Source organism: Spinacia oleracea, chromosome 4 (genome assembly GCF_020520425.1).
Source record: "Spinacia oleracea cultivar Varoflay chromosome 4, BTI_SOV_V1, whole genome shotgun sequence".
Taxonomy (NCBI): Eukaryota; Viridiplantae; Streptophyta; class Magnoliopsida; order Caryophyllales; family Amaranthaceae; genus Spinacia; species Spinacia oleracea.
Genome location: NC_079490.1, coordinates 1,553,188 through 1,572,755, shown reverse-complemented (window position 1 = coordinate 1,572,755; position 19,568 = coordinate 1,553,188). Strand labels below are relative to the sequence as shown.

At 36.0% G+C, this 19,568-nt stretch overlaps 1 protein-coding gene across 4 annotated transcripts; it reads right to left on the bottom strand.

The window, feature by feature from the left end:
• Positions 1-880: 880 nt before the first annotated feature.
• On the bottom strand, positions 881-18,347 carry LOC110801748 (pentatricopeptide repeat-containing protein At2g22410, mitochondrial). Of its 4 annotated transcripts, XM_022007163.2 has the most exons (9): positions 7,252-7,535; positions 6,296-6,428; positions 6,046-6,197; positions 5,082-5,316; positions 4,322-4,356; positions 3,841-3,885; positions 2,836-2,963; positions 1,839-1,947; positions 881-1,291 (listed from the first exon to the last, which is right to left on the bottom strand). In XM_022007163.2, the coding sequence occupies exons 3-9, from the start codon at positions 6,184-6,186 to the stop codon at positions 1,235-1,237; spliced, it is 750 nt and encodes a 249-aa protein (XP_021862855.1). In that variant the 5' UTR covers positions 6,187-6,197; positions 6,296-6,428; positions 7,252-7,535; the 3' UTR covers positions 881-1,234. The 4 variants fall into 4 exon arrangements, with proteins under 4 accessions (XP_021862855.1, XP_056682369.1, XP_056682368.1 ...); XM_056826391.1 differs by lacking the exons at positions 881-1,291; positions 1,839-1,947; positions 2,836-2,963; ... (2 more) ...; positions 5,082-5,316; positions 7,252-7,535 and adding exons at positions 14,478-14,621; positions 14,780-14,846; positions 14,932-15,141; positions 15,243-15,291; positions 15,404-18,347 and having other exon boundaries at positions 6,182-6,197; XM_056826390.1 differs by lacking the exons at positions 881-1,291; positions 1,839-1,947; positions 2,836-2,963; ... (2 more) ...; positions 5,082-5,316; positions 7,252-7,535 and adding exons at positions 14,478-14,621; positions 14,780-14,846; positions 14,932-15,291; positions 15,404-18,347 and having other exon boundaries at positions 6,182-6,197.
• Between the last annotated feature and the right edge of the window lie 1,221 nt (positions 18,348-19,568).

The following is a 19,568-nucleotide window of genomic DNA, read 5'->3' as shown; positions in this document are numbered from 1 at the left end:
ATTTTCCAACATCAGAGTTTTGAAAAAGTGGAAATATTATACATAAACTTTTTTACATTGTTTAAATAAATAAGATGAAAAATATGAATCCGCATTAATTAATCGCTAACTCTAGTAATTTATCATTGAAGTTCCTGAAATTGTTCTGATTTCGTGTATAAATCATTAAATTGGCCTTCATTTTGGAATATAACTTACTACTCCGTCCATCCCTTAATTTAATATAAATTGGCCTTCATTTTGGAATATAAAAAGGGACGGATGGAGTAGTAAAATATATCACTGAAGTCCCTAAAATTGGTCAGATGGAATAAAATTGGCCTTCATTTTGGAACATTTTTGATATTCTCAAACACAGAGAGGTTAGAGGCCCAACGCTTCACAGAGATGAGACCCCTAGAGGCCTAGGTTCATTGGGTAGTTATAACTTATACATCAATTTCGACCTAAAATGTCATTTCAACCGTTTTCGTACAAAACTCGTTTTATTGTATCAACTCGTTCAGAGCCTTAATAGTTTAGGTGTTGCGGGTTCCAAACTACCTTATATGACCCCCCGAAAGTGTCAGTAACCTTCACTTAATTTCCGACACCGGGTCCATCATACCAAGGCACCTATGTTACTTTGACTCTTCATTTTATCTCAAGTACCCGTGTCGGATCTTCGACACTCGGACAAGGGTATGGACACTGGACACTTCATTTTGGACCAAAATCATGAAATTTTAACAGAATAGCCGAGTCGGACACTTGAACTCGTACCTGTGTCCGACATGGGGTACCCGAGTCCGAGTAACATAGCAAGGGACAACCTTCTATAGTTCTATGGAAAAACAAATAGAATAAATACATGGAAGAAACTAGTCATGGTGCAAACATATTTCAGACAATCTATCCAGGCTGATTTTGTGGCTAAATTCCAATGTGCCATGAGAGAGAGGGAACTGTACAAGTAATTCTACTACAACTTTTTATGGAAATCATAAAATCAAACCTCGATCCATTTCGGAAACCCATATACCCATGGATCCAAAGTCTATATATAACTCTACTATAAGTCTATAAGTTCACTAGTATGAACTAGCAAGTGACAAACCCTACTAATGGAAAGTGAAGAAAGAAAGAAAGAAAGAAAGAAAGAAAGAAGGATCTATAGGAGAAAAAGAACCACCAAGTCGAAAAAAAAGAATAACAAAATGAACATTTTTCTTCTTTTATGCTAACCCGAGGCAAGCTACTTAAACTTTTTGTGTGCTCCTATGGACACTTCTGTGTAACAAATCGGGCAAGCCTGGAAAAAAGACGGGATTGTTAGTAGCAATTAGAGATACACAAGGGTGCGTTCTATTCACCTGATTTTCACTTATTTTTCCTTAACCTATCTTATCTGAACTTAAGTGAACTTATCATAACTTAACTGGATTAATTAGAACTTATCAAAACTTATTTTAGTTATATATTGTACTTTGTCAACCCTTATTTTTCCTGAACTTATCGGAACTTATCTGAACTTAACTGATTTTATGTTTCCTGAAATAAGTGAAAATAAGATGAACAACAGAACAAAGCTTAAGGGTCGTTCCATTCACCTAATTTTCACTTATTTTTCATGAACTTATGTTAAATGAACTTATCTGAACTTAACTGAACTTATCTGAACTTATTAGAACTTAATTTAGTTATAAATTATACTTGGTCAACCCTTATTTTTCCTGAACTTATCTTATCTAAACTTATTTGAACTTAACTGAACTTATTTTTCTGAAATAAGTGAAAATAAGGTGAACAGAACAGAGCCTAAGTCGTCAAACTATGAAGTGGTGATGCTGCTTTTATACCTTATTGATGGTTAGCCATTTGGTTCCGCAGCCCATATGATACTTGTGTTTGCAGGGAAGGGTAATTAAACGATCTTTACGTTTGTATTCCATCTGACAAATTACACATCTGCTTCAAAAGAAACACATAAAAAGCTGTCAATTTTAAGGGTGGTGGCACAGGAATTAGAGGACACTGTATCAAATAAAAACTATAATTGAATCAGAACAGCTGATGTTTCTAAGCACACAGTAGTGTTCCTGAAAACAATTCCTGAAACTCTGAAAGTAGATCTAATATATTGCAGAAGACGATTCCTAAAATCTGTAAACTAACATTACGGAGTATAATTTACGTTATTACACTTAGGTATTGTTTGGTTGACCATAGGAAGTAAAAGTTCCTAGGAAGAAGATTTTTCCCATGTATTGATATTTCCTAGGAAGTAGGAAATGATGTTTGGTTGAACTGATTAAAGATGGCTGTGGCAGGGCCGGTCTGGACCCGGCCCAACACAAGCACGAAAAAAGCAAGGCCTGGCACGGGCACGAAGTCGTGGGCTGTGGGCCGGGCCTGGGCCTTAAATTTTTGGAAAAAGCACGACAAGACACGCTTAATTTAGTAAAATTAGCCATAGGCACGCCGGCCCGGTACGAAAGCATGTGGGCTTGGGCCGGGCCCTATTTTGAACTTTTCGGCCCGGCGCGATACAATATGGACATGGTGCGGGCCCGGTCCGGTTAGGCCCACGACCTGTGGGCTCGGCCTGAAGCCCGACCCAGCCCACGGCCAATTGGAAGGAACTACAGACTATACTTAATGAAGATAAAACGAGCATGGTAATACAGACTATTTCGCTGACAGGAAGTATTTAAGTTTTCTTTCTAGCAAACAGGTAAATGGAGATGGGCAACATCAGATCATATATTTCATTTGACAGCATATTAGGGATTCTCAAAAAAAGTGACAGTAATTAACAAAAGTAGTGATAATGAACTACAAGAACAGCATTCCTACCTTTCAGATCGGCACCTGTTCCTTAAGAAAAAACAACACTTGAACTTCGAAACTGGGAGCATGGAAATCTGTTCTTTGGAAAGACCTCGACTATGAGTTCCAACTGCCTCGCCCAACTCAAGTAATTCCTACATGATCAAAAGGAAGGCGAATAATTCATCAGTTTTTTTATGGGAGATAGAGAATAGAGGAAGACTCTACTACCATCCAGGATATATAGAAAGATAATATTTAGCCATAAGTTGATCAAGTTATGACTTTCAGTTGTCATTCTATTAGAGCCAATTGCAAAGATATGCTAATGAAGAGAAGTCATATAGCCACTGGAAGTTACTGATACAAGGATAACTATATTTGATTGAATTTCATTTATAATTTAGAAAGCTATAAGATTTAATACCAATGGTTTCAGGAAAAAGGTTCATAAGGAACCAAACAAAGGAAAACTAGTTTAGAATTGTGTTTTCCCTTAGAAAATGTTTTCCATGAAAAATCAATTTACACTAAGAACGTTTTACACCAACCCAAACGGAGCCTAAGTATATTCTTCTGAATTCCAAATTTCCAATCACTACTTTCTTGAATTGTGGCAAATTTAAGGTTCTTCCCGTTTATGCGAGTCATAATAGGGGTCAAATACTCATCCACGCGAGCTTAGACAAATCCAAATCCATCGACAAAGTCTACTTGTAAGTTGTAACTGGTATTACATAGTTATCATGGACTTATGGTCTAGGTAAGGAAAATAAAAACTACTACGTATTAATTGGACATGTCTATATCACAGCAGAAATATCACAAAACATAGTGTTTTGTTTCATATTATCATTAAATCTATAGGAAGACATAAAAGTATGGATGAAATATACAAAGATACCACAAAACATAGTGTTTTGTTTCATATTATCATTAAATCTATAGGAAGACATAAAAGTATGGATGAAATATACAAAGATACCACAAAAGAAGAAAAGCAGGAAGAAAAAGAAGAGAAAGATGCTAAACCTCATAAGTCATGTTATCTGGATCTATATGATCTTGCCAAATAGCCTGCATTCAACAATAACAGTCAAATTAAACCGTGTATTTGCTACATAATTTCAAGGGGAAATCTCAATTAGATGCAGGCTGGTGCTAAGTACGGGTGCAGGAACGGAATTTCTACCAACAATCTAAAGGTAGAATGCTTAATGATCTTTAAGAAAAAAGAGGACCAGATTTCCCTATTACTACTATTAAGTAATCTGTATTAACAAATGAGGGTTTTGCTAATTAAGTGTGATGTGCTGAATATTAACTGTTCCATTTTCAAATAAAATTGCAGAAAATAAGTGAGCTTGATATGATACATCAACCTAAAACATGAAGCTAATTCATACACCCATTGACTGTCACCTAATCTACGAAAACAGTGGGGTCAAAAGCTCAAAATATATATTCACTTAAAGAACAAAATCTTATTTCTGATGAAGGTCGCCAACTTTACCTGGTAATCTTGAGAATTGTGACGACTCCTAGGACCTGAAAGTTCAAGAGTATTAGTCAAGAAAATGCTTCAAGCAACCATCAGTCTCAGAAGAAGGCACAAAACTTGACAATGAGTGCTAGTGCAATAACATATTGGATGCTAAGGCCATTATAAAATTAGACCACGAAACAGTATGTTTCATGGTAATTATTACTTCCAAGTTTCCAAAAGCAAGCTTGACATGTCTATTAATAGACATGTATAAAATATTAAAATGATAACAATAGCACCATTAACTTTCCATGGAATTAAAACCACAGAAATCTAAATGAGAGGAGGGCAGTGAACAAATAAAACCACGCACTAAATGATGTATGTTCAAGATCAGTTCAATAAAACAGAACCACATTTTGCTCAAAAGTACAAGAATTTATGATAGCTAAATAAATACTGCTTGTTCATCCTCTGCTTAGTATATGTGAAACATGAACAACTGAACAAGTATACTATAAAAACAAATACTTCAACACAGTTGCAGTTCAATTGATCATGACACATTAACTAACTGAAATCCCAGACAATTTGCAGTAAAGAAACCATGCTAAATTCCTGGAAATCAACAAGCACATTTGCACTTTTTCTGAAATCAATCAGGATAACATGACAGGAACACCAGTCAACAGGACAGCAGCCATAAACTTTCAAATACACACCATAAAGTCTTGATATGGATCTACAGAAGATATATTACTTCACCAGAAAGACTTGAAAAACTTACAATCTCGATTGCTCGTATTTACATTCGTGTTTGACATTCTTTGTGACTGATGATTTGTCCCAGTTGTCTGCTCACTAGAAGGGAAATCAGCAGGTCTTCGTGTGTAATCATCTATACCATCCACTATGTGATCGAACACATCATAAGACGGGTTATTATTGTAGTACTGGGTCGCCCCGGGATCTGAATACCCGAATTTATAATAACCAGCACTAACTGGTGAATATGCAGTATCCTGCACCATTCAGAAACACATCCCATTGAGCTAATGTATCATAACAATCAAGAACCATGTATAGCGAAAACCTGACAAAAACCGACCCGACCCGAAATACTGGGTCTTGAACAAGGACCCGTAACCCGATTTCATCCGAACCCGAGCAACCCGAAAAGTAACGGGTCAAAACCCGATCGAACACGTTTTTAATCCTACCGATTGAAAATCATTGTATTTATAGTAATAAATGAGATTATGAGGAATTTTAAGCATAGTAAACACATTTTTGTTACTATTGTTGGGTGTAATATGATTTTAATTTGAATTATACGTCATTTAATGGTTGAATTTGAATACCCGAAAGTTCTGGGTCTGAACAAACATTTGTAAACCCAAACCCGAAAGCGACCGACCCGAATGAACCTGAAAATATTTTTTACATTCCGACCCGACCGACCCGTTTGACAGGTCTAAATTTTTATAACAAAATCATATAGAAAAGAACACACAATAAAAAAAAAGGTTTTACATTTTAGGGTTGAATTTGAGTACCCGAAACTTCCGAGTCTGAACAAACATTTGCAAACCCGAACACGAAAGTGACTGACCCGAATTAACCCGAAAATAATTTTAACAACCTGATCCGACCGACCCGTTTGGTAGGTCTAAATTGTATAACGAAAATTGAATTAAACGAATTCGGATATAGAAAAGAACACACAATAAACAAGGTTTTAGTATTAGCACCTGAATTTGTGAGCCAGAAAAGATGAAATTGACATGATCATAGGTAAGGCCGGCGAAAAAATCCATGAAACTACCAGCACTATTGTAAGGAGCATTGCTCCCAACATAATGTGAATCCATGTGTTGATGATTCCAACTCATTTGAGCAAATCCTATAATACATTTTCATCCCATAAATAAATAACATGATAAATCAAATATGACAACAAATCAAATAAAATAAACACTAATAAATAATTAAAAAATTCACCTGTATGAATGATTCCTGTTATTTCGACAAATTGACAAGCATAGATCTATCCAGTATTCCAGGTGTTTCGACAAATTTACAGATTGCTCAATAATGCATATCACACCTCAATTTACAACATTCGAAAAATCACCTGCATTACATTAATTTAGGATCAATTAGCTTAATTCCTCACATAAATGAAACAAATCATAAGCTAATTATCGATATCTTCCATAAAAAAAAAAAAATCATAGTATCTTCATTTAATTTCATCAAAAGATTTCAGGAAAAAAACAAAAATCAAGTACATTGAAATCGGAAATGGCGGTCAAAATGATCACTGATAAATCAGCTTTTGCAGTCGAATTCAATCGAAAAACAACTAATAATATGCATATTACAGCTCAATTCCAACAGTCAAAAATCGACTGCATTACATTAATTCAGGATCAATTAGCCTAACTCGCATAAAACAAAACAAATCATAAGCTAAAATTATCAAAATCTTCAAATCATTTATAACTTCTTCACTCAATTAAAACATTTCAGGAAAAAAGAACAAAAATCAAGTGCATGAAATCTAAAATCAGCTTTCGCAAACGAATTCAATTGAAAAACAACGAATAATTGATCAAATAAAGAAGAATGTAGAATCCTATGAAAACATTCCACATCAAAACATTTCAGGAAAACAAAATTGATTAAGAACATGAAAATCGAAAATGGCGGTCAAAATGATCACTGTTAAATCAGCAGCTTTCGCAATCGAATTCAATCGAAAAAACGACGAATAATTGATCAAATAAAGAAGAATATAGAATCCTATGAAAACATTCCAACCAAAAATAAATCAAGTACATGAAATCGAAAATGGCGGTGAAAATGATCACTGTAAAATCAGCAGCTTTTGTGATCGAATTCAATCCAAAAACGACGAATAATTAATCAAAACAGAGAGGAAGAAGAGAACGAACATTTGAAAGCTTTTGAATTTGTTGTAGACTTGGCTTCCTCTTTCTCTCTCTGTTTCTTTCTTCAGCAATGTGGATGCTCTGAACTTCACGCATCAAGATGAGAGAGACAGAGGAGAGAGAAAGAGAGGAGAGAGAAATGAAGAATGAATGAAAAATGGTGAGTTTTCTCTGTGATTTTTCTGAGAGAGAGTGTGAGAGAGAAGAAGAAGAGAATCAGAAAACTAAGAAACACACGCCAAAGTCCCACGCTATGAACTTACATTCTTTATTTAATTCTATTTATTATTATTATATTATTATGGATTGCTTATAGTAAAAGAGTGATAACTCTTATCTTTAGAATTGGAGTGATTAACATATTATTATATGGATTGCTTATAGTAAAAGAGTGATAACTCTTATTTTTGGAATTGGAGTGAGTAACAATGAATAATTTTTTTGGCTTAATTGCAGTTTTTAGGATTTAATTGACCGTCCAGCTCAGGATCATTTTGTTCAGTTTAATTCAGTTTAGCTCAAATCTAAAGAATATGGTCTAAGTTAGGGGATAGATTTGGAATCGGGATACATGTTGGTTAATCATGAGTTATTCTTTTTACGATTAGGACTGGAGTACATAATTTTGGGTTACCATACGTTTGTCCATACACAATTTGAAGAATATATATAATGAGCTCATATCATCATATCAAGTATCTAATAAAAGCAAATCAAAACAAGGAATCCAACGAAAAAGGTCATATGGTGACGTATTTGGAATCAGAACACCTGTTGGTTGATCATGGGTTCTTTTTTTTACCATTAAGTTACATATGTATGGGTTACCTTGCATTTGCCCATACACAACTTGAAGAAAACAAACAATACGTTCAATTCATACCAAGTATCTAATAAAAGCAAATCAAAATAAGGAATTAAATGAAAAAGGTCCCTCGTTGTTTTGAGATTTTCCGGTTTATGTGAGGAGACATATTTGGAATGAGAAGACATGTTGGTTAATCATGAATTCCTTTTTTACGATTTGGACTTATATATGTATGGGTTACTATACGTTTGCTCATACGCAACTTGAAGAACATAAATAATGCTCTCGTATCATCATATCATATCATAGTATCTAATAAAAGCAAATCAAAATAATGGAATCCAATGAAGTTTTTGGTGGTACATTTTAGTAACTTTTTGAAAAATAAGTGTTGTCATTTTGTGAGTTGATGCAATTGGAAATAATCTATGAAGTATGAACAATGCATGTAGGTACAAAATGGGAAGATCGTTACTCACTAGACCACGCACCAAGTTTTTTTTTTTTTTTTTTGTTAAGGTTATATTTAATTAATTATAATATCTCAAGGTAAGTAAATCATGGATAATGTATTGCAACAATGAATAAAAAGAAATCGTAGAGGACTTAATGTTATAAGAGATGATTATTAAAAAAAAAAAAAAATTAAGAGATCATAAATAATGTTTTTTACACAACTTATAATGAAACATTAAAGAAAACATATACTTCGTACTTCATATAGTAATAACCTTGACTAAATGAGAAGAAAATTATTTAAAGAAAGCAAAGATTTCATTTCTTTTTTACAACCCATAATTAACCCATGTTTAAATTTCATAAAATAAGCTCAACTAAATGAGGAAAAAGAAGAAGAAAAAAAGTTCAAAGTAAGACTATGAAGTGGGCCAACTAAAATAGATCATGGGAAACACATAAAGGTCGTTGGATGTAACGGCATTGGATAGTAGTCTTTGGATGTAGTTTGAGGGGGCTAACGAGTCACAAGATCATTATAAATTATAAATCAAAAAGAGAGAATCTGAACATGTGATCTATTATAAAGAAATTAATTTTGGCATGGTAAAAAAATGGCCCATTATTATGTGAAGCAAGGAAAACTGTGTCTCACAATGATGTGCCAAAATTAAATTTTTGGTATGCCAAAATTATTTCCCCTATTATATGTATGCACTCGGTGTTTACGACTAGTTCGAGAACATAAACATAGAGGAGTCACAATCATAAAAGATTAAAAGACTATTTTGCACCATCTTCATGCAAAATGATAGTGAAAGCCTCAATAAAGCATATTTGCCTATGGAGCAAATAAATAAGGATGGATTAAGTTACAAACAAAGGAAACAGACTTCGAACATGTGACTTATTAATACACCGCCTCTCAATCTTTACCACTACTAAAGACCTGATTTTTTGTTGTATGAGCAGATTATTTTTTTGGTGTTACCACCCGGTTCATCCTTAAGGCTAATTCGGAATCGGGGCGAGTTTTAGGTGGATAGGTTTCAGGCCCCTCCTGATAGTTGTTGCAGGGGATCGAACATGCAGTTCGCCCGACATTATTCAATCCCAATCACCATTAAACCAACAGACAATTACTACGTAATTCGAGAAGATAAGCATAGAGGAGTCACACTCATACAAATGATCACCAAATCTACCTGAATTTCAACTCCCCAAACAACTTCCATTGTATGTAAAAAAGTTGGTTGTCGGTTGACGTGAGAAAGGTAATAAATTCCCGCCAAACATACAATTTTAACAAACAAAAACCAAAAAAAAAAGGTTTGAAGTACTAGTTGTGGTTGTAAGTAGTTAGTACTTTTGTTTGGTTAGCTGTTTTCATGTACATCATGTGACAAAAGTCAGGACTTCTGGTTTATATTTACAACGGCCACCATTACAATATATGCAAACTTCATCTTCTTTTATTGAGTTCATGTTTATAGCCATGGTTTTCTAAATGCTATCCGTACATCGTTCGGAGTAGACCTGGTTATTGGATACGGTAATTAACCCGTTTAGTAATGAGTTAGAGTTGATATAAAATGACTTTTACTGGATAGGATCATTAGTAGATAGGGCATTTATTACACAGTGTTGATACAGGTCGGAATACTAGCTCATGTTTTAGAGCCAGTGTTTTCTAAGTACTATCGGTACATCGTTTAGAGTAGACCTGGGTATTGGACAGGGTGGTCCGTTGTGTAAAGGGTTAGGGTCAATGTAAAATGACTTTTACTGGACATGATCATTAGTTGACAAGGTATTTATCGGACATGGTCTACAAATGGATCGGAATATTAGCGCAATAATTTAGTAAAACAAAATATATGACGTGAAAATTAACATGGGCTGTCGATTGACTCTCTTTTCCATCTCTATTTTTTACGAAGTACTAGCTAATTGACCCGTTCATCATCGTCCCGTTATTGACTCTCATCCACCTTCGTTTATTACTTTTTTTTACATCATCAAGTTTCACTACCAACTAGTGCTAATTAAGTAATTAAGAGATACTCCATAGTACTAACTAAGATTATGAAAATAAACACATCAAGTTGGACACTGTTTGCAGTTGAACAACTTTTGGACTATCTCCCTAATTATTTACACAAATCACATTTTTTAACCACAATTAGGCCATCAATTAAAGCGTAAAGGAATCTAAATATTGTAAACTTATACGATGATTGGTACTGTCTTAATTATTTATACTCGTACACACAACATATTCCCTAATTATATATTTGATTAAGGTTTTTACCAATGATGTGTTCTTAGTCTATTGGTAAAGACTGGGATTCTATGTATGATAGATCATAAGTGTAGTACGAATCTCCACTCTTTTGTTTCCAATTAGTACTCCTTCCGTCTCCAAAAGATTGTCCCGTATTCCTTTTTGGGGTGTCCCTTTTAAGTTTACTCATACTTTAAATGGTAACTTTTCCCACTTACTCTCTCTATAAAAGGTGATCAAAATTCAGGTCGGGTCGGACTTTAACACAAAAAGTAACCCCAAACCCATAATTTTGGTGCGGGCTTTGCGGGCCGAAACAAGCTTTTCGGGTCGAGCATGGATTTTGGTCTAAAAATACATATTCTAGGCTGCCCAAACCCACACTTTTTCGGGCCGGGTTATAGTTGATCAAGTCTACTCTCTATCTCTCCTCATGGGCCCGCTATACCAACCCATGCGCAAAACTTACACCCAAATATTAATAAAGTGGAGTTAAAAAAGTTGATTCAGGTTTTAGGCAAGAATTACAGATTCACAGTGGCAAATACAGTACTAACAATAGAATAACAACTTTGATTTCTTCCAACCAATAGCAGAGCTTAACACAATCAATCATGAAAAACATCTTCATATTTTAGAAAGTAGTATGATTTCATCCACCAAAATAGTAACATTGGAATTTGCATGCTTTTCAACCATTTGATTGATCTTTCCATGCGGTAATTATGAAGGTATGGACAATGGACAATGAAATGACATCAATATCAACAAAACTCCCTCTGTCCCTTTAAGTTTGCCCTATACTTCAAATAATTACAGAGTATGAAAATCCATCATTTTACTATCATATTTACTATGTTGAGCCCATTAATTTTCTCGCTTATCTGAGTAACCGCATTTCTATGTGGCAAACAAAATGCGACAGAGTGATTCCTGGTTAAAAGATGGAAATGTAGGTCAAGTCTCTAACTTCAAATAAGCTAAACATCCTTTGATCATCTAAGAAGCTAGCTAAGCACTCAATAGTAATACTTTCTCTGTCTCAATAGCTAAGCATTTCTTTTTTCGACCGTTTCAGAATAATTGACACACTTCCTTATTTGAAAAGGACCCACCAATATTAAAATGTTTTTGCTTCACCTATCGTGATCCACTAACCTCTTTCACACTCACATAGCCCCTTTTCTCACAATGATAAAATGATTCCGCTAACTATTCTTTATATTATAAAATCCTATTTCATGGTCCCCTTCCACAAATACTTAAACTACATGTCAAATGTAGTGTGTCTTGTTTCGAAACGGAGAGAGTAGTTAAAATGGAAATGTATGTCAAGTAAACTTCAAATAAGCTCAACATCCCTTGATCATCTAAGAAGCTAGCTAAGCTCTCAATAGTAATACTCAATTAATCCATCTTAAAATAAGTGACACACTTTCTTTTTTATGTTGTTTCAGAATAATTGACACACTTCCTTATTTTAAAAGAACCCACCAATATTAAGATTTTTTGTTTCACCTATCATGACCCACTAACTTCTTTCACACACATAGCCCCTTTTCTGATCACAATAATAAAATAATTCCATTAACTACTCTTTATATTATAAAATCCTATATTATAAAAGATGGAAATGTATGTCAAGACTCAAACTTCAAATAAGCTCAACATCTTTTGATCATCTAAGATTCTAAGAAGCTAGCTAGGCTCTCATTAGTACTATTTACCCTAAACATAAACACAAAAATAAAAAATAAAACTAATAATCCATTGGAGACAAAGATGATAGTGGGCCACAAATGGTGTGAAAAAGAGGAAACCTAAAATACCAATAATGGGCCACACTTAGTTGTAATGTATTAAAGGATGACCTAGCTATGGGCCCCCATGGGAATCATACAAAGTAAGTACTTGTTGTTAAACTAACTAATGTGGAAAGGTTCTAAAAACATGTGGGGGTGTAGAGGAGTGATAAAAAGATAATACACCATAAACTTAAAAACACATGATTTCGCTTGGTATGAACAAAAACCTAGCGTGCAAGTAAGGACAAAGCATTTTATATTCTTCCCCTTTAACTTTTGCTGTCAAGGTATTCCAAGGTTAAAGGCATTCCCAACTCTCTAAGGGTGGATAGGGCTACAAATTGTTCCTTCAAGGTTCAATCAAATGTGGAACATGGCATGCTAAAATGGCCGTCACGTGTCATGCACTCGTTCTAGTTTTGGTTCGTGTCAAGATCTGGTTGTTTAGTTTCGGTTATGTATGACTCAATCTAGGTCAGGGAATTCAGTTTGAGTAATCAGATACGAATCAGTTTTGACAAGTCTAATAGTAACGTGAAAAAAAAGGATGACAATAACCTCAAGCTACATGAAAGTTTTGGTTTCAGACAATAACACCAGAAACAGAACCCTGGTGGCCCGTTTGGTAGTCTTTAATAAATGGTAGAAATGAACATAAATCTAAATATTATTTGGCAAGAAAAATAATATCATAATACCCATGGTAAATGAAACCTATCTCAAACATGGTGGTTTTCTACATAAATGTGCATTCCCACCCAATACCACTCCCCCAAATGGTAATTGATGGTAATGGAAATTTATGAAGAAAAAAAGACAATTACCATAGGAATCAATGTTGTTTTTCCTTACAAATTTACATACAAATTCATTCTCATTGACGCCATTTATTACTTGCTACCAAACGGGCCGTGGGTACTTTTCTGAGTTCCTAAGGTAATCGGGATTTGGTTGCTGTTATTGGTGATGGAATTCAGTAATTCATCATGTTCATGAGGGCAGACCGGGTTAATTGATTCATTCACCAACCGGGGTAAAAAAAGTTTAAGATGAACAAAGAAGGGAACATATAATATGAGATAACACTTGATGATTAAAAAGGACATATCTCTGTTCAGTAGGATCATGGATAAGGGTACAGATGTATAATGTCTAAGTAAAAGTTATTTTGTAATCAACTGATTGTATTTTTTGGGTATAAGAATCACCTTTGAGCAGCTGGGTCTAAGGAAAAGAAATGCGTTTATTTTAAATGTAACAAAATGATCTAATCATAAAGCACACATATACTATAGTTAAAGACTTTAATCCAATGATTTAAGGGGTCAATCCTCTGTTAAGATCTTGTAACATAAGATGGTGAAAAAGAGAGCCAACGATTGGGGTGAAGAAAGTAGTAACAAACAGAGAATCAGATGCTGTTTTGACTGTAATGGGATGAATTTGAAGTAGACCTGATTAAATTGAGGGTCGGGCCGGGCATGACTTAAAATTGAAAATTTCTGCCCAAGACCCGCTATTTCGAGCCAAAATAGTGGGCTTCTGGGCCGGGCCAACTATATAACTAAAAAATGCAATATTGAGTTGTCCAGAACCCACCAAAAAAGTAAAAATTTGGGTTGGGCCGGCCCAAAACCCACTAATTTTTGAGTTGGGCTCATGATGATCAGGTCTAATTTGAAGTATCAATCACGAGGGGGGGGGGGGACGGGATGAAGAGGTTAAAGCCTAAAATTTACCAGTTTCCCATGTATTAGATCATGTAACAAAAGATGCATGATGAAGACAACTTTAGTTGAGTTCTACTTAAATTTATTTTGAAAACTCTCAGAAAAATGATATCAAAATTTGAGCTGCTTTATATAAAGATATTCACCTGAAAACTGCAGGTTTATCCAAGATAGAAAATTCCGCGCAATCCTCCCAGATCAAGGGCATGAGAGACAGCTTCAGTTGTCCAAATTATTATAAGGAAAATCAATCTTTGTCTAGAAGTTGTAACCCATTGTCAGAACATCCTCTGCAAAAGTAGTCAGAAATTCACATGAATCAACAAGCAGAATTCAAAAATCACAGGAAAAATATGTTGGAAGTTTTTAAGTAATTCAACTACTTTAAGTTTGCTGCATTACTAGTTAATACAACAATCAGATGCTAAACTGGGTTCTCAAGAATCACCTGAAATCAAACTTCTATGTCTTCAACTGGGCACTTTTCTTTTGAATGCTCAAATCTGTAACTGAAACTGCAGAGAAGAAGGCCATAAGTTGGATAGGACTAAACAAAGCTGACTTAGCATTCACAGTAGAAGTCACTAGTTTTCTGTAGACCTGTTAAACGGGCCGAGTTAGGGTCGGACCGGGTCAGCATTAAACGGGCTGCATGAGTAGCTAAACACAGTATAGAGCTCACTTTGCATAAACTTGAGTAATTTGCATATAGATGATGAAAATTTTGACAGAAGTCTGAAAGTTAAGCAATTTTGTGGACTTTTTGTATTACTGCCATTCACAAGCTGATGTTCTTGAAATCCAGAAACTCTGCAATGTGTAAGGAGTACTTAAATTTGAGTACACTATTGTCATGAACTATGCATACCAAGAAGAAAACAGCCTTTTCCATTCAGTTGAATGTCTCTAACCATCTTCCTTCAAATGTTTCAGGTTGCTAAATCACAATCCTTCAAGTAACTGCAGTTAAAAGGAGAGATGAAAGAATAAGTGAAGTGATGAAATAGCCTTTAATTTCTTAGTAAGAACTACAGACATTGCATAATGGAAGCAAAGGAACTTTCTTCACAACCTCCAAAAAAATTGTCTAACATAAATGCTACACAAAAACTGTTGTCCATGATGTGCTGATAAAGATGGGTGGGCTTCGGGCCGAGCCCATGGGCGTGGGCCTAAACAGGCCCACTCTGCATCGTGCCGGTCGGGCTGAAAAGTTCAAGACATGGCCCAGGCCCACGGGTTGTCGTTCCGCATCGGGTCTGACCGTCGTGCATAAGCCTAATGTTACTAAATTTAGCGTTGCTCTGTCGTGCCGGGTCGTGCCGTGCCTTGTCGTGCTTTTTTCAAAAAAATGCGGCCTATGCCCAACCCACGACTTCATGCTCGTGTCGGGCTGTGCTTTTTTCGTGCCCGGTAGAGGTCGTGCTTTTTTGAGCCGGGTCGGCCCATAACCATCTTTATGTGCTGATACTCGAAACAGTTTCAAGCAACTCGAGTTGTTTAGTCAGCTGAACAAGACATTCAAATATCTCTTTAGATTGAGCATGTGTCTTGTCTCTTATAGTGAACTCATGGACTACTCCATTGATTTCAATTGAGCTACAACCAGGAGTCTTATCGACTCTTCTTTCCTTCATCATCTTCCTCACTTTCCTAGCCTTATCCCACATTTCTGCATCCCCATACATATTTGCCAACAAAACATATATTCCACCATCACCAGGATCCAACTCAAGAAGTTTCAGAGCAGCTTTTTCACCCATTATCACATTTCCGTGAGTACGGCAAGCAAAGAACAAAGCACCCCAAACAACAGCATCTGGTTCCATAGGCATACTCTTTATAAGTGTTTCTGCATCTTCTAATTTTCCTGCTCTTCCAAGTAAGTCCACCATGGAAGAGTAGTGTTTAACATTTGGAGTTAGATTATATTTGGAGGTCATTTCAGTAAAATACTTACGACCCTTTTCAACCAATCCTCCATGACAACAAGCAGCTAAAACTCCAAGGAATGTGATCTCATCTGGTACCAATCCAACATCATCAACCATTTTTGAAAAGTATGATAAAGCATCATTTGCATTTCCATGAAGGGCTAACCCTCCAATGATAGCAGTCCATGTCAATGAGTTCTTCAACGGCATTTCATGGAAAACTTCAACCGCCTTCTCAAAGTTACCACATTTGGCATACATATCAACAAGAGCTGTACCCAATGAAACATTCTTCAAAGAAAGATTCTTCTTATTGATGTAGCGGTGAATCCATATCCCAAAATCAAGTGCTCCTAAATGGGAACAAGCAGATAAACAGTTAACCATAGTAATCTCATCAGGTGTAACACTTGAACTCTGCATTTCATGAAATAGAATCAAAGCTTCTTTACTACACTTTGCTTGAACATATGCACCAATCATGGCATTCCACGGCACCACATCTTTCTCAGGCATCTTGTCAAACAGCTTTCTAGCCTCATTCAAGAATCCAAATTTAGCATACCCCACTACCATTGTTGTCCAAGAAACCATGGTTTTCTTCCTCAAATTGTCAAATATCTCCTTTGCAGAGTTAAGATCACCACATTTAACATACATATCCATCAACGCGTTACAAAGTGGGACGGTCATAACCAGTCCACAATCACCAATAAGACGATGAAACTCCAACCCTCGACTCAAATCCTCCATTTGTGCACATGACGCAACCATACCAATCATTGTTACCTCATCTGGCCTTACTCCCTCCTCCCTCATTTCCTCATAAAGGTTCAAAGCTTCCCTAGCCTTCCCACAATGTACATAGCCATTGATCAAAGAATTCCAAGTAACCAAATCTCTCACACAACTTTCATCGAACACATTGCGTGCATCTTCCAAATGACCACAGGATACCAACATATGAATAACTCCATTATGCACAAACACATCCGAATCCAATCCCAATTTCAAAACATGCCCAAGAATCCCATAACCAGTATAATTCAACAACAAACGAGCACAAACCTTAAAAACCAAAGGATAAGTATAATTATCAGGACGACACTCACCAATTTTCAACATTTCTTTATACAACACAACAGATTTAATCGGAATTAAACTCTCTGAATAACCCTTAATTGCAATATTCCATGAAAAAACTTTAGGGTTATCAACAAATTTCAAAATTTTCTCACAATAATCAAGATCACCAGCTTCAGAGATCGCACAAAATGCAATTAATCGACTTGAAGCAAGCCCGTCTAAGATGAGCCCAGAAGTGATCATTTGAGCTTGAATTTGAAACAATTGCGCCATGGAATTGCATTTTTCGAGGAGAGATAGAATTGGATTTGATCTTACGAAGGAGTGATTAGTGTTCCAGTTGCTGGGTTTTGGTTTGTAAGGGGAGAGAGAACGAGTGTGGAGAAATGATGGGGTGATTATGGAGAGAGGATTTGGAAGGTGAGTGAGGAATCTGGAGTTTGAGATTATGTGGTTGATCATCAGAAATTTGATTTTTGTTGCTCTAAATTTTAAGGATGTTTGAATGTTAGATGTTTGTTTTGTGGGTGAGAAAGGCGGGAATTTGAGGGGAAAGACTTCAACTATCAACTGCTTAAAGTGGGCCGGCGTTGGGGAAGTGGTAAAGATGGCTGTGGGCCGGGCTAAAAGGTTCAAACAGGGTCCAGACTCGGCCCAAGTCCACAGGCTGTCGTGCTCGTGCCTAAGTCAAAATTTTCTAAATTTAGCGTGATTTGTCGTGTCGGGTCGACTCGTGTCATGCCTTGTCACGCTATTTCAAAAAAAAATTGTGGCCCAAGACCGCCCACGACTTCGTGCTCGTGTCAGACCGGGCTTTTTTCGTGCCCAGGCCGGGCTTTTTCATTGTCAGGGTCGGGATCGGGCCGGCCCAGACCACAGCCATCTTTAGGAAGTGGTAAAATAAAACCGGTTGCCTAAAATAAATTCATATAATAAAGGAGCATTAAGTTTCAGGTTAATTGCAACATTTTGATTTACACGTTCGTCAATGAATAACGTTGTCCATTAATAATATTTTATATTTCACGATTAGGCCTCTAAGTGTTGTTTCTTTCAAGAATATACCCTTGACTAAAAATGGATGTGGAACGGACTAGGACGAGCTTCGTGTTGAGACCATGTGTCTTGGGCCTGATCGGGTCCTCCCCACATCAAGCCCATTGGTTTCGTTCGGGCCAATTTGTGTTGAAATTTCAAAGAATACAGTCCAGGCACGCCCGCACAGCTCAAACCCGTGTGCTCTCAGACCGGTTCTGCCGTCGTGCCTAACTGCCCACTTCACTCAATTAAGACGTGATTTGTCGTGTCAAGTTGAGTTGTATAGTGTCATGCTTCTCGTTCTATTATCCAATACACATTCGGCCCTAACCACCCCACCACCCCCAACTTTACGCTCATGCCAGCCCGTGCTTTTTCCATATCAGTGTCAGGGCGTGCTCTTTTCTTGTTATACCATGCTGTGCCTCGGACCTAGTGCCATCTTTATCCTATACTCAAAATGGTTTTCTCAAACATTATGATCTACTTGGAAATTGTCTCTCTCTCTCTAACCTTGTTTTATTTACAAACATAAAAATGGGTACCCCTCATGCACCACAAGTCCATAACTGATTCGTTAAGAATTGTGTTGAGAGGATTGAAAAATACAAAAATGGTACGACTTTGTGCAAGAATATAGCTAAGGTCCTCAATGATCATTTTTAGTATACAACCATCTTTTGAAAACGTACCAAAACAGCAAATACACAAAAAAAAGCGACCAAGGGAGTACAAAAGAGTTTGTAACCAAGGCTTGAATCCCTAAGCTCGTAATATCACAAAAACGATAGACTATTTGGCCTATGAAGGGGAGGAAGTATTTTCGGATATCAGATATGTGCTTGCAAATACATATCATAGCAAAAGACAAAATAGAAAAACGGAGAAAAAAGAAATTAAATGGTACTTTTTAAAACAAAAATGGTACTTTTTTTTTTACAGAATGGTACTTCCTATTTTGTCTTTTAGCTGATATGTGTGTTTCCACACATATCTGATATGCGAAAAAACAACATCCTGTGAAGGGTCATATTCTCAAATACTCTAGTTATTTCATCAGCGTCTTAGTGAGTCAGACACTGAAATTCTTGATACCATCTATCATACCAATAATATGTATCAACATTAACAAAAACACATGAACATTTCTATTTGTTCTTCAAATCTAAGGGCAAAATA